The sequence below is a fragment of the Microcaecilia unicolor genome, chromosome 3 (genome assembly GCF_901765095.1).
Source record: "Microcaecilia unicolor chromosome 3, aMicUni1.1, whole genome shotgun sequence".
In the NCBI taxonomy this organism is placed as follows: Eukaryota; Metazoa; Chordata; class Amphibia; order Gymnophiona; family Siphonopidae; genus Microcaecilia; species Microcaecilia unicolor.
Window position 1 is genome coordinate 517,755,659 of NC_044033.1, and position 14,611 is coordinate 517,770,269.

Sequence of the window (14,611 nt, forward strand, 5' to 3'; positions counted from 1 at the left end):
TTCTTAGGTCGCCTGCCATAAAACCCCTCTTTTTACAAAACATAATTATATGTGTCCATCTATATTAAGTTAACCTAGCCAACTCTTCTGTTGGGTGGCGCTGTTTCACTGTCACATTTCCAATAGTGAGGGACAGGAAGCTCTGTAGGACTCCAGAGAAACCCGCCTGCCCCTAATGATTGAAATCACAATATTGAAGCATCGCCCCCCCCCCCCCCCCCCCTAGTAGCAATGTGGTTGGAGGAACTCCTGCTCAGCTTAGAGGGATCAGTGCTACACACTCAACTAGTGCTGATCAGGTCTCAACAGGATACTCAGTGGTGCAGAAGTACACATTGCCAGTGAATATCCTGTTGGCCCACCACACGCGAGTGGGGCTGGGACGAACTGAGGACAGTCAAGAATTTGCTGGGTAACTCCCAGCGGCCACCTGAGACACAGATTTCAATGCTAGTACCTGGAGAGAGTTGTCACTGAATATCCAGCTCAATGTAGCTGGCAGCAGTCAGTGTTTAAAGAAACACTGACTTCAATAAGCTGAATATTATCCCCAAGAATTCTATTGGTATGCAGCTTAAACGAATTTATAGTTGTTGTTGATATAGGAATTAACATTAATAAATTGAATGAATTCCTTAGGGGCCTTTTATAAAGCAGTGGTAGAGCGACTGTCACTTTGCCGCGTGTAGGGTTACCATATGTGCGGATTTACCCGGACATGTCCTCTTTTTGAGGACATATCCGGGCAACCGGGCGGGTTTTGCCAATCTGTCCATTTGTCCGGATTTCTGGACAAACGGGCATGCTGGTGATAGGACGGCCAGCCTGCCAGCCTGCCTGTTTGTCCAGAAATCCGGACAAACGGGCAGATTGCTAGCCTCCCCTCCCCTTAGTTACTACTGCCCTGGTGGTCTAGTGACCTCTTCCGCCTTCGGAATAGGCGCCACCGAGAGTTGAAGTGAGCTCGCGAGACTTCAACCCTGGGCGCCCATTTTGAATCGGCACCGAGATCACCAACTGGAAGGATGCATGCAGGGCAGCGCTCCGGCAGGAAAGAGGGGGCTCTTTCCTGCCCCGAAGAGGTCACTAGATCACCAGGGCAGTAGCAAGGTACGGGGAGGGGGGGGGTGACGGGGTGTGTGACAGGGGGGAGGGGAAAATGTGACAGGGGGCAGAGCGAGGGCGTGAAAGGGGGCGGGGCAGGGTGTGTCTTGGGGCAGGGCATGTGCCCTCCTTTTTGGAGGACAAAATATGGTAACCCTAGCCGTTTGCCAATTTGGCACTATTGCCAGCTCACTGTGGCAGCCAGTGGTAGTGTCGCCCCCACCACACGGTAAGGGCTTCCCCAGGAAACGGCCACGTGGCAAGTATATACTTACCGCATAGCTGTTTCCTTTCTTTCACAAAAACCCTGCTGTGGTAAAAGGGGCCTCAGAGTGCAGCAGAGTAACACGCCGAGGATACCGCTGGGACTCCTTTTACCGCAGAGAAGTAAAAGGACTTCCTAATCTAAAAAATCAGAGTTGAAATATATATTACCTGTGCAAATTTGGAAAAGAAAAGAGAAATTGAGCAGGGCTGTATAGATTACCCTCTTAGTATTTGCAATATTTTCCTCTAAATATTAAAATTCAAGATTCAGGGGCCGTTTTACTAAGGTGCGTTGGCGCCTACACGTATCCAACGCACATTCCCTCCCTGCTGTTCCCTCTGCGCGGAACAGGTTCCTTCCTGTTCTGGGGCAGAGGGAGCAGCAGGGAGGGAACGAGCGGACTCGGAGTTAACAGGTGCGCGGCACCCCCCAGCAGGTAAAAATGCACCCGGGAGGGGGGGGGCGCTGCACCCGGGGGGCGGCGCATCGGCGATCCGCCCCGGGTGTCAGCCAGGCTAGGAACGCCACTGCGTGAGACCTTACCTCTAAGTCAGTGGGTGGCGGTAAGGTGTCAAACTAAAAATGGACACGCGCTGGTTTTAATTTTGCCGCAGGTCCATTTTCGGCCACCAAACAAAAAAAAATGCCTTTTTTTCCAGGCGCGCTGAAAAAAATGACCTGCACACATCCAAAACACATGCCTGCACTAGCCCAGGCCACTTTTAGGTGTGCCTTAGTAAAAGGGCCGCTAAAGTTTTTCTTTGCCCTCTTACAAAACTCACTCTCAGCCAGTGACGATCCTAGGTTGGCTGCCACCTGGGGCGGATTGCTGATACGCACCCCCCCAGGTGCAGCATGACCCCCCCTCCTAGCGCAATGACCCCCCACCCCACCCGGTGCAACAACCCCCCCCCCCCCCCCCCCCCCGGGTGCATTCTTGGCTGCTCGGAGCAGCCGCACGGATCTCGGCTCCGCTGGCTCCCTGCTCCCTCTGCCCCGGAAGTAACCTGTTCTGGGGCAGAGGCAGCAGGGAACAAGCAGAGCCGACAGGCACGCGGCTGCTCTCTGCACCCCTCCAGCGGCGTGCACCCGGGGCGGACCGCCTCCACTGCGGACCGCCCCCACTGCCCCGGCCTTGGTAAGCCGCTGCTCTCAGCTCATTGTTAAGCTACTGACAGTGAACTGAAGTGTAGTCTTTGGAAGTCAGCCAGCTTGGACTGCCAAATTCAAGTCTTAGTTGAACAAAAAAAATTACAGAAAACCTGGAAGTTTGGAAACAATACATATTTTCCTTACGTATTCAATTTCATACCATTAGGGCAAAAAGTTCATAGGCATAAAATTAGGCAATCTAAAACTTCTGTAAAAAGCACTGTAGGGCATTTTGAGAATCTGGCCAGTCTCAGTGCAGTTTGCACAAAGTGTTGCTTTGCACAGTTTTTTTTAAATTCCTTCACTGTTCCAGACATTGTAGGAAAGTGACAACTAGAGTTACTAAATGCACAACCGCCTTACTCTACGCTAACACTGTTAACACGAGTTATTAGTAACTCAAGGCCCCTTTTACTAAGCCACGTAAGCATCTACGCCTGCCCAACGCACACCAAAATCGACTTACCGCCCGACTACCGGGCGGTGATTTCATTTTTGGCGTGCGTCCGTTATGCGCGTCTGAAAAATATTTTTTCTTTTCTACACGCGCCAAGTGGCATCTGACACGCATAGGTCATTACCGCCCAAATCTTTTACCGCTAGGTCTATGGCTGGCGCTAAGGTCTGAGACCCAAAATGGACTTTAGGCCATTTTGATTTTGCTGCACGTCCATTTTCGGGGGCAAAAAAAATAGAGGTCTTTTTTTTTTACAGGCGCGCTGAAAAATACTTCTGCATGCGCCCAAAACCCGTGCCTACACTACCGCAGGCCGCTTTTTACCGCGGCTTAGTAAAAGGACCCCTGAGTTCTGTTGCATAAAACAGGACCTGAGCTGAAATAACACAGTGGCGTTAGCGTGTTCTAATTCGGTAACGCATGTTTACTAATTCTAGCTGTAATTGTTGAGAATAAACTCAATCAACATTTTCTCTTTAAAATATATCCAGTCCTATATATTGTCAGGTGTCTCGGCTTATAGTGTATTGCACAGCCGAGTTTCAATAAATATTTCTACTGTAGACAGAATGGAAAATTCCCTTTTAAAAAGCGGACTTTAAGTGTTAAGAAAAGCACTCTTTTGACAGTAGGTGTTTGCTTGTGCTGTATTGTGCTTTGGTTTTTCACCATTTCCCTTGATTTTCATCAGGTTCTGAGCTCATGCCTAAAGCGCTCTCCACTAGGATAGTGGGTGGCATCTGGTGGTTTTTCACTCTTATCATCATTTCTTCGTACACTGCTAACCTAGCCGCCTTTCTGACAGTTGAACGAATGGAATCCCCCATTGACTCTGCCGATGACTTAGCAAAACAAACCAAAATAGAATATGGAGTTGTTCGAGATGGTGCCACCATGACCTTCTTCAAGGTAGGTCTTTCTTGTCTCTTTGGAAATGAAAAGTATGTGATGACTTCTAAGGTATCTTGAAGAAAAAGCATATCCTTCCGGTCTACTGTGAATTCTGTTTTGATGATAAGGAAGTGAGCTTTAGTATACAAAATGTTATTGCAAGAATATATAGAATCCTTCGTCATAAAGGCCTTAAAATCCAGGAAACCATCTTTCTTATATATTAGCATACTAGTAAAAGAGGCCCGTTTCGTAGAGAAATGAAACGGGCGCTAGCAAGGTTTCACGCCCCCTCCCTACCTCCCTCTCTCTCCTCCGAGTGCCATGCCCCCCTTCATCCCTCCCTCCCTCCTTCCCTCCCTCCGTCTGCTCCGAGTTCCAGGCACCCCTCCCCTTCAAGTTGCAGGACCCCCTGCCCCCTCCCCTTCGAGTTCCAGGACCGCCCCCTTCCCCTCGAGTTCCAGGACCGTCCCCTCACCTTCGAGTTCCAGGACACCCCCACCTCCCCTCCCCTCCGAGTTTCACCCCCCCCTCTCCTCCGAGTTCCAGACCCCTGTGCCTCCCTCCTTCTCTCTGTCTCCCCTCCAAGTGCAAGCATGATCTTTCCTCTGGCAGCCCCTCGCCTTCCAGCGTGCCGGCTGTAATTTAAAAATTGTTACCTTGGGGTCCGGCGTCCGCAGTGAAGGTGAGAGGCGCTTCAGCCTGCCTTCCCATCTGTCTCAGCTCTGCCTCTGGTCCCGCCCTCATTTCCTGTTTCCAGAAGGGCGGGACCAGAGCTGAGACAGATGGCAAGGCAGGCTGAAGCGCCGCCCACCTTCACTGCGGACGCCAGACCCTGAGGTAAGAATTTTTTAATTACAGCCAGCACGCAGGAAGGCGAGAGGCTGCCGCAGGACAGGTCATGCTTGCAGTTGAAGGGGAGACAGAGAGAGGGAGGGAGGCGCGGGGGCATGTATCTCGGAGCAGAAGGGGGTGTAGAACTCGGAGGGAGGGAGGCGGGCTGCAACTTGAAGGGGAGGGGGGCATGGAACTCGGAGGGGAGGAGAGAGAGGGGGAGGTAGGGGGGGCATGGAACTCGGAGGGGAGGGGGCTGGAACTCGGAGGAGAGAGGGGCCTTGAACTCAGAGGGAGGACGGGGGGAGGGAGGGGGCGATTGTGTACTCACCTCGAACGTTGTGTGGCTGGCTGGTGCTGGCTTCCCTTCCCTCTCACTTCCCATTGGTCTGCCTTCTGACATCATCGCCAGGGTGGACCAATGGGAAGTCTGTTACGAACCCAGGCATCCAGAAGGAGGTGCAAATTATTATATAGGATTGTGATATTGTTTTATCTTTCATATTGGATTTGGCCGACCAACTGCCTTGTTGTTTCTTGACTCCTAACTGTTCCTTATACACTAGCCCGCACTCTGCATTCACTTGACAATCATAGATTGATCTTAACATCGCCCTCCAATGCAAAATGGGAATCTACTTGCGCGTCGGCTTTTTACTTCCTTTCACCAGAGCTGTGGAACTCATTGCCACAACCAATGAGATTGCAAAAATCTTATCGCCTTTTCTGTGCTGCTCTAAATACATATTATTTTCAATTAGCATTTGGTCTCCACTGACGATTTAGCCCCCCTTCAAATTTATTGCACAGAACCATGCAATTAGATTGGAAACTACAATATTTGGTCTGTGTGATTGGTAAACATGATTGATTGGATGTTTTTATTTGTTTTTCTTGTATGAAAGGTATGTCAGTCTACTTTCCTATTCTAAATGGAGTTCTTAATTCATTATTTTATTGTATAATTATAGTTTGTAAACCATTCTGATTTGCTTTGCAATATGTTATGGTATAGCATTTTTTACCCACTGCGGTAAAAAGGGCCACATCATGTGGCAAAAACGGCCTCCGCTGCTTGGGCAAGACCCTTTTTACCACAGATTAAGCTCGGAAGCTTAGCAGAGATTGGGTGGCAGGCGGAGCTAGTGGTTGGGAGGCGGGGCTAGTGCTGGGCAGACTTCTATGGTCTGTGCCCTGAAAATGGCAGATACAAATCAAGGTCAGGTATATACATAAAGTAGCACATATGAGTTTATCTTGTTGGGCAGACTGGATGGACCATAGAGGTCTTTCTCTGCCGTCATCTACTATGTTACTATCCAGCTTACTTTCAAAGGAGAAGGGTGCCCATCTTCCGACACAAATCGGGAGATGGGCGTCCTTCTCCTAACGATGCCCACATCGGCATAATCGAAAGCCAATTTTGGCCGTCCTCAACTGCTTTTTGTCACAGGGACGGCCAAAGTTCAAGGGGGAGTGTCAGTAGTGTACAGAAGGCGGGATGGGGGCGTGATTAAGAGATGGGCATCCTCGGCCGATAATGGAAAAAAGAAGGGCGTCCCTGACGAGCATTTGGCCGACTTTACTTGGTCCCTTTTTGTTCATGACCAAGCCTCGAAAAGGTGCCCGAACTGAGCAGAGGACCACTGAAGGGAATTGGGGATCACCTCCCCTTACTCCCCCGGTCACCAACCCCCTCCCACCCAAAAAAACTAATTTTAAAAACATTTTTCCAGCTTCTATGCCAGCCTCAAATGTCATACCCAGCTCCATCACAGCAGTATGCAGGTCCCTGGAGCAGTTTTTAGTGGGTACTGCAGTGCACTTCAGGCAGGCGGACCCAGGCCCATCCCCCCCACCTGTTACACTTGTGGTGGTAAATAGGAGCCCTCCAAAACCCACTGTACCCACATCTAGGTGCCCCCCATTACCCTTTAAGGGCTGTGGTAATGTTGTACAGTTGTGGGTAGTGGGGGGTTTTTTGGTGGGGGGGGCTCAGCACCCAAGGTAAGGGATCTATGCACCTGGGATCAATTTGTGAAGTCCACTGCAGTGCCCCCTAGGGTGCCCAGTTGGTGTCCTGGCATGTGAGAGGAGATCAGTGCACTACGAATGCTGGCTCCTCCCACAACCAAATGGCTAGGATTTGGCTGTTTTTAGGTGGCCGTTCTCGGTTTCCATTATCCGTGAAAACCGAGATCGGCCATCTCTAAGGTCGGCGATCTCAACATTTCGGTCGACCTAAATGTTGAGATTTGGCCGTCCCCGACCGTATTATCGAAACGAAAGATGGACGCCCATCTTGTTTCGATAATACAGGATGCCCCGCCCCTTCACCGGGGCGTCCTTAAAGATGGGCGCCCAGTTCGATTATGCCCCTCTATTCAGATTACTAAAAGAACCCTTAAATACTGTAACCTACATACTTCCTTTAAAATTCCAGGGTGGTATATAAAAGGTTTTACACATTATAAACATAAATAAAGTGGAGACAAAATTAGAACAGGAAAAGGAAGTCATATGACTTGATTCCCTGAGATTTTTCTCCCTTTTCTTGTCTCTAGGAAATAAGTTTATGAATCGAGCTCATGGATTATTCTTATGTTAACGTTCCACTGAATTAGTGATGTTGCTTTAAGAATTACTTTTCATTTCACTAACAAGGAATGTAATATGTCTGAGTAGTGAAGCAACATTATTAACTTTGAAGTAATTATCCCATTAAAAATATAGTTGCTAAAAATAAAAGACGTGTTTTGCTTTTTGTCTGGAAATATGTTACAGTTGTTCCCTGAGGCTTCCATTGTAGACTGAAAATAAAACAGAGCTATCGCCGAGTCACTTTCAATTCTTTAATTTTCTATTGTTGTCTGATACAAGAGCAGTAGTGAGGGAAGAATGCAATGTATTGTTTTTAATGTTATTTTATTTCTTTATTTAGATTTTTCTCACTCCTTTTTCAGTAGTAGCTCAAGGTGAGTTATGTTCAGGTACACTGGATATTTCTCTGTCCCAGGAGGGCTCACAATCTAAGTTTGTATCTGAGGCAATGGAGGGTTAAGTGACTTGGCCAAGTTCATAAGGAGCAACAGTGGGATTTGAACCAGCCACCTCTGGATTGCAAAACCAGTGCTCTAACCATAAGGCCACTCCTCCACTCAGCAACATTCCATGTAGAATCACCAATAATAGCAACATTCCATGTAGAATCTCAAATAGTGGCAACAGAATTTCAATTAGTAGCAACATTCCATGTAGACCAACATTCCATGTAAAATCTCAGATAGTAGCAACAGAATCTCAAATAATTTGTTTGGATTTTGCTCACACCTTTTTCAGTAGTAGCTCAAGGTGAGTTAGATTCAGGTACACTGGATATTTCTGTGTCCCAGGAGGGCTCACAATCTAAGTTTGTACCTGAGGCAATGGAGGGTTAAGTGACTTGGCCAAGTTCATAAGGAGCAACAGTGGGATTTGAACCGTCCACCTCTGGATTACAAAACCAGTGCTCTAACCACTAGGCCATTCCTCCACTATGGCAACATTCCATGTAGAATCTCAGATAATATCAACATTCCATCTAGAATCTTCAATAGTAGCAACATTCCATATATTTATTTATCTGTTCGTGTTTTGAGGCGCGCTGAGGCCCCCTTTTACCGCAGCGAGTAAAAGGGAAGTCTCTCTTTCCAGCAGGGAATGGCTGTGCGGCAAATAAAGCACTTGTTGTGTGACCATTTTTTTTTTGGGGGGGGGGGAGCCCTTACCGCCACCCTCTGAGGTGGCAGTAGGGGCTCCTGTGCTAACCCAGAGGTAACACTGTCTGATTACTGCCGAGTACACTCTGGCGCTAAAAAAATAAATATATTTTTGTAGTGCCAGATATGACGGCGTACTAGGGGTGGGAAGTACCACCGGGCTGATGCGGTATCCCGGTGGTACTTCCTGTTTAGTGAGCAGTAAGCCCGCATTGGACTTACCTCTGCTTAGTAAAAGGGGGCCTAAGTTTGTACCTGAGGCCATGGAGTGTTAAGTGAGTTGCCCAAGATCATTATTCAGCCCGAGGCGGTAAGTGTTTAGCAACCGCTTCAAGCCATGAACTGAATTAACCCTGGATATTTAGCGCTGGGGCACGCACAGCTCATAGCACTGGATATCCAGGTATGACCTCTGACCCAGAAGATAACTAGGCACCAGCCTATATTCTGACCAGTACCCGGTTAACTCATTGCATAAAGGAGTCCTTTTACTAAGATGCGCTAAAGAATTTAGGGGTCCTTTTACAAAGCACGCTGGAAAATGGCTTTTGGTAGTGTAAGTGCGGGTTTTGGGCGCGTGCTGATTCATTTTTCAGCGCGCCTGTAAAAAAAAGACCTTTTAAAAATTTTTGATGAAAATGGACTTGCGGCAAAATCAAAATTGCCGCATGTGCATTTGGGTCTGAGACCTTACCGCCAGCCATAGACCTAGTGGTAAAGAATTTGGGCGATAATGACCTACTTGCGTCAGATGCCACTTGGCGCACGTCCATTACACGCACTGGAAAATTAAAAAAATATTTTTCAGACGCACATAGCAGACGTGCGCTAAAATTGAAATTACCGCAAGGGCCACACGGTAACCGGGTGGTAACTGCAATTTGGCACACATTCGGCACACGTAGGCGCCTATGCGGCTTTCTAAAAGGACCACTTAGGGGTCCTTTTACAAAGGTGTGCTAGCGTTTTTAGCACATGCCTTAATTATGTGTGTGCTAAATGCTACAGATGCTCATATATTCCTTGTCCAACAAGCTTGCAGGGAACTGATAAATCTCAATTATCAAAAGTTTGTAAGGGTGCTGTCATAATAAAAAGGTACTTGTTTTAGAAAAGCAAGATCTTACACAAATGGCCACTACCTCATGGACTACCGGAAACAAAACAGGGCACACTCTGACCCAGTAAGCAGGGGGAAAAGCACCATGGGAGTAGAGCCTACCAACTACCAACATCGTAAGCATTTAACACAAGCTACTGGAATCACGGAGCCCAATACCCTACACCCACCACAATGCATTGCTGATGTGACTCTGCAGTGCCCTTAACAGAAAAGGTGTCACACTCACCCGAGACCCACATCAGAACTAGGGAAAGGCTGTCACAGGATAGAACACATTCTGCTGTCATGGAGGTGGGTACGGCATTTGAGGCTGGCATACAGGCTGGGAAAAAAAGTTTGTAAAGTGGGTTTTTGTTGGTGGGAGGGGGTTAGTGACCACTGGGAGAGTCAGGGGAGGTCATCCCCGATTCCCTCCTGTGGTCATCTGGTCAGTTGGGGCACTTTTTTGGGACATGGACCTGAAAAAAAGGGTCCAAATAAAGCAGACCAAATTCTCGTCAAAAACACCCTTCTTGTTTCGATTATCAGCTAAAGACGCCCATCTCTCCTCGGCCGATAACCACGCCCCAGTCCCGCCTTTGCCACGCCTCCGACAAGCCCCAGTGATCTTTGTTCGTCTCCGTGACGGACTGCAGTTGAGGACGCCAAAAATCGGGTTTCAATTATACCGATTTGGGCGCCCACGGGAAACGGACGCCCATCTCCCGATTTGGGTCGAAATATGGGCGTCTTTCTCTTTCGAAAATAAGCTGGAAAGTAGTGTTACATTAAAGTTCATAAATGTTAAAGTACAATATAAAGTAAGTTAGATAAAAAGTTCATTTCGGTATAAGAGATAAGGGGGTGAATCATTAATGTTGAATTGGTGACAAATTGATTGAAGTAATCAGAAGAAGAGAATTCAATTTTATCTGGTTCTGATAGAGTTTAGATGTTAGGTCATTGATGATGGGTCATTATGGTATGTCTTCTTGAACAGGTCAGTCTTTAGTAACTTCCGGAATGCTGTTGTCGTGCATTACCACCACTGGGGTGCGTTAGCCTGGCGATAGTCTCGTTTTGGCACGTGCTGCACATTCGTAGAGCCTTCCGGGCCTTTGTAAAAGGGCCCCTTCAGTACCACCAAGTCAATGGCTGGTGTAATTGCGAGCCCGTAAATGTTAGGTGTGCCAGTACTGAGTTACGCTTGGCACCCGGGTGTCATTACAGATTACGCTGTTATCCTGTGTTGTTGGGGTTTACCTAATTGGAGGTGTCCTATTACAGAATTCCTTCCTGGTCCACAGCAGCTGACTGCATGAAGTTGCCTTTTTTTTTTTTCATCCATGACCTGGTGACTAACTTGCTTCCTCCTAAAACCCCACATTAATCAAGGGGATTGATTACAAATGGCCCAGTTTCAGTACGAAAAGCTTTCTATGACAGCAAGCCTCATTTGTAGATGAAAAATAATAAACATGTCAAAAAGATGCAGCTGGCTCCATGCCTAGCACACAGCACTGTTCCCTCTAAGCTGAGTGGGAGTCCTCCACCTACAGTCCTGCCAGTGGGGGGAGCTGTTTCACTATCACATTTTAAATAGTGACCTAGCCATTGAAAACACAATATTGAAGCAGTAACCCCCACTGGCAGCAATGCAGTTGGAGGACTCCTGCTCCATTTTAGAGGAAACCAGGGGCGTAGCTACGTGGGGCCATGGGGGCCTGGGCCCCCGTAGATTTGGCCCTAGACCCCCCTGCTGATGACTCCTTCGACACCCCCTCCTGCAGGACGTCAGACTCAGAAACAGAACGAAGGAAGAAGAGGACCTCGGCTGGCGGGGGTTGGGGTCCCCCGCCAGCAAAGGTAGGCGACGGCGGGGGAGGGTTGGCGGCGGGAAGGGGGGTCGAGAGGGTCGTTGGCAGGGGGGGTCAAAGTTGGTGGTGGCAGCGGCAGGGGGGGTCGGCAATGGCGGGGGGGGGGGGCTAAAATGTGCCCCCTCACCTCCCTCCCGCCGAAGTCTGGCTATGCCCCTGGAGGAAACAGTGTCAGATAGGCTCATTTAGTTCTGATTTTATCCCACTGCATAAATGGTCATAAGAACATAAGAGTGGCTATACTGGGCCAGACCAATGGTCCATCTAGCCCAGTATCCTGTTTTCCAAACAGTGGCCAAGCCAATTTCTGGTAACATTCCATACTACAAATCCCAGGGGAAGCAATTGCTTCCCATGTCTGCCTCAATAGCAGACTATTTATTTAATTTCCATTTTGCTCACACCTTTTTCAGTAGTAGCTCAATGTGAGTTACACTCAGGTACTCTGGATATTTCTCTGTCCCAGGAGGGCTCACAATCTAAGTTTGTACCTGGGGCAATGGAGGGTTAAGTGACTTGCCCAAGATCACAAGGAGCAGCAGTGGGATCTGGACCAGCCACCTCTGGATTGCAAGACTGGTGCTCTAACCACTAGGCCACTCCTCCACTCCACTCCCCACTATGGATGTTTCTTCCAGGAATTTGTCCAAACTTTCTTTAACCCCAGATACGGTAACCACTGTTACCACATCCTCCAGCAAAGAGTTCCAGAGCTTAACTTTTTGTTGAATGAAAATATATTTCCACCTATTTGTTTTAAAAGTATTTCTATGTGACTTCCTTGAGTGTCCCCTAGTCTTTGTACTTTTGGAAAGAGTAAAAAATCGATTTACTTCTACTCGTTCTACACCACTCAGGATTTTGTAGATCTCAATAATTTCTCCCCTCATCTGTCTCTTTTCCATGCTGAAGAACCCTAACCTCTTTAGCCTTTCCTCATATGAGAGGAGTTCCATCCCCTTTATCATTTTGGTCACTCTTCTTTGAACCTTTTCTAATTCTGCTATATCTTTTTTGAGATACGGCGACCAGAACTGAACGTAATTCTCAAGGCGCGGACGCAAAATGGAGTGATATAAAGGCATTATAATGTTTTCGGTCTTATTCACCATCCTTTTCCTAATAATTCCTAGCATCCTATTTGCTTTTTTTTACCCCGCCACACACTGAGCAGAAGATTTCAGTGTATTATCTACAACACCACCCAGATCTTTTTCTTGAGTGCTGTCCCCTAAAGTAGACCCTAGCATCAGGTAAAAATGATTCAGATTATTCTTTCCAATGTGCATCACCTTGCATTTGTCCACATTAAATTTCATCTGCCATTTGGATGCCCAGTCTTCCAATTTCCTAAAGTCTTCTTGCAATATTTCACAGTCCGCACATGTTTTAACAACCTTTAATAGTTTTGTATCATCTGCAAATTTGATCACCTCACTTTTCATTTCGATTTCCATATCATTTATAAATATGTTAAATAGTACCGGTCCCAGTACAGATCCCTGAGGCACTCCACTGTTCACCCTCCTCCATTGAGAGAAATGGCCATTTAACCCAACCCTCTGTTTTCTGTCCAATAACCAATTCCTAATCTACACCAGAACCTTGCCTCCTATCCCATGACTCTTTAATTTTCTCAGGAGTCTCTCATGAGGAACTTTGTCAAAAGCTTTCTGAAAATCTAGATACACTACATTAACTGGCTCATCTTTAGCCACATGTATATTCACGCCTTCAAAGAAATGAAGCAAATTGGTGAGGCAAGTCTTCCCTCGGCTGAACCCATGCTGACTCTGTCCTATTAAACCATGTTTTTCTACAGACATGTTCTGTAATTTTATTCTTAATAATAGTTTCCACTGTTTTGCCTGTCACCAACGTTAGGCTTACCAGTCTATAATTTCCCGGATCATCCCTAGAACCCCTTTTAAAATTCAGCGTCACATTGGCCACCCTCCAATCTTCAGGTACTATGGACGATTTTAATGACAGGTTACGTATTACAAGAGATCAGCAATTTTCATGCTTCAGTTCTTTGAGTACTCTTGAATGTGTGCCATCCAGTCCAGGTGATTTACTACTCTTTAGTTTGTCAGTTTGGCTCAGTACATCTAACAGGTTCACCAAGATTTCTTTCAGTTCATCTGCATCATCACCGTTAAAAACCAAATCTGGTACAGGCAGATCTCTTGCATCTTCTGTAGAACCTAGAACTAGGATTATGCATTTAGGGATAAATTCAGTAAATGTATCAAAATTTAGACATTGGGATAAGGCACCTTGAGTGTGAATTCTATGATGATGATAGTTCTGCATAGAACTTCTGTTACAGAATACTGGCATGTCTGCATCTACTCACCTAATGCTAGGCACAAACACTTATGCCAGCTCAAAGGCTGCTGTAAATGGTCGTGCCTAACTGTGTAATTAATGAAATCTCAAGCTTTTACAGGCTGCTTAATTCCTCAAGAGGTTCTAATTGGTTTACAATTTAAAAAACTGTGCATTGAATGGGAAATTGCAATTCAGATAGAAAAAAATAATAATTCAACAGTCATCTTGTTTCAGATATTAGTAACATTATTTATTTATTTATTACATTTGTACCCCACATTTCCCCACCTATTTGAAGGCTCAATGTGGCTTACATAGCGCCGTGGGGCGAAAGCCTCCTCCGGTGAATAGACAAATATAGAGTGATGTTATTTTAAATGAAATAGATATGTACAGATACATTAGAGAAACATAGAGAGGGAAGTTATATATTAAGTTCATAACAAATTTGGGTTTCTTTGAATTGCTGGATTCAGGTAATTAAGTTGGGTCCTTAGAATATGCCTTTTCGAACAGGTAAGTCTTTAGTGATTTCCGGAAGTTGAGGTACGAGGTGCTCGTACGTACTTTTCACGGTTTTTGGGAGTGCATTCCAGAGTTGTGTACTTATATAAGAGAAGCTGGATCCATGAACTGATTTGTATTTGAGTCCTTTGCAACTAGGGTGGCGGAGACTTAAATAAGAGCGTGATGATCTGATTGAGTTTCTGGTTGGTAGGTCTATGAGGTCAGACATATATCCCGGGGTATCACCGTATATAATTTTATGGACCAGGGTACAAATTCTAAAAGTAATACGTTCTCTAATTGGTAGCCATTGTAATTTTTCACGAA

At 46.6% G+C, this 14,611-nt stretch overlaps 1 protein-coding gene across 1 annotated transcript in view; it reads left to right on the plus strand.

Annotated features, from left to right (window-relative positions):
* GRIK2 (glutamate ionotropic receptor kainate type subunit 2) overlaps nt 1-14,611 on the plus strand; it is a 989,144-nt gene that overhangs the window by 770,971 nt on the left and 203,562 nt on the right. Inside the window, exon 13 of the mRNA XM_030195188.1 lies at nt 3,673-3,890. Coding sequence (XP_030051048.1) covers nt 3,673-3,890 — 218 coding nt within the window. The remainder of the gene's footprint in view (nt 1-3,672; nt 3,891-14,611) is intronic.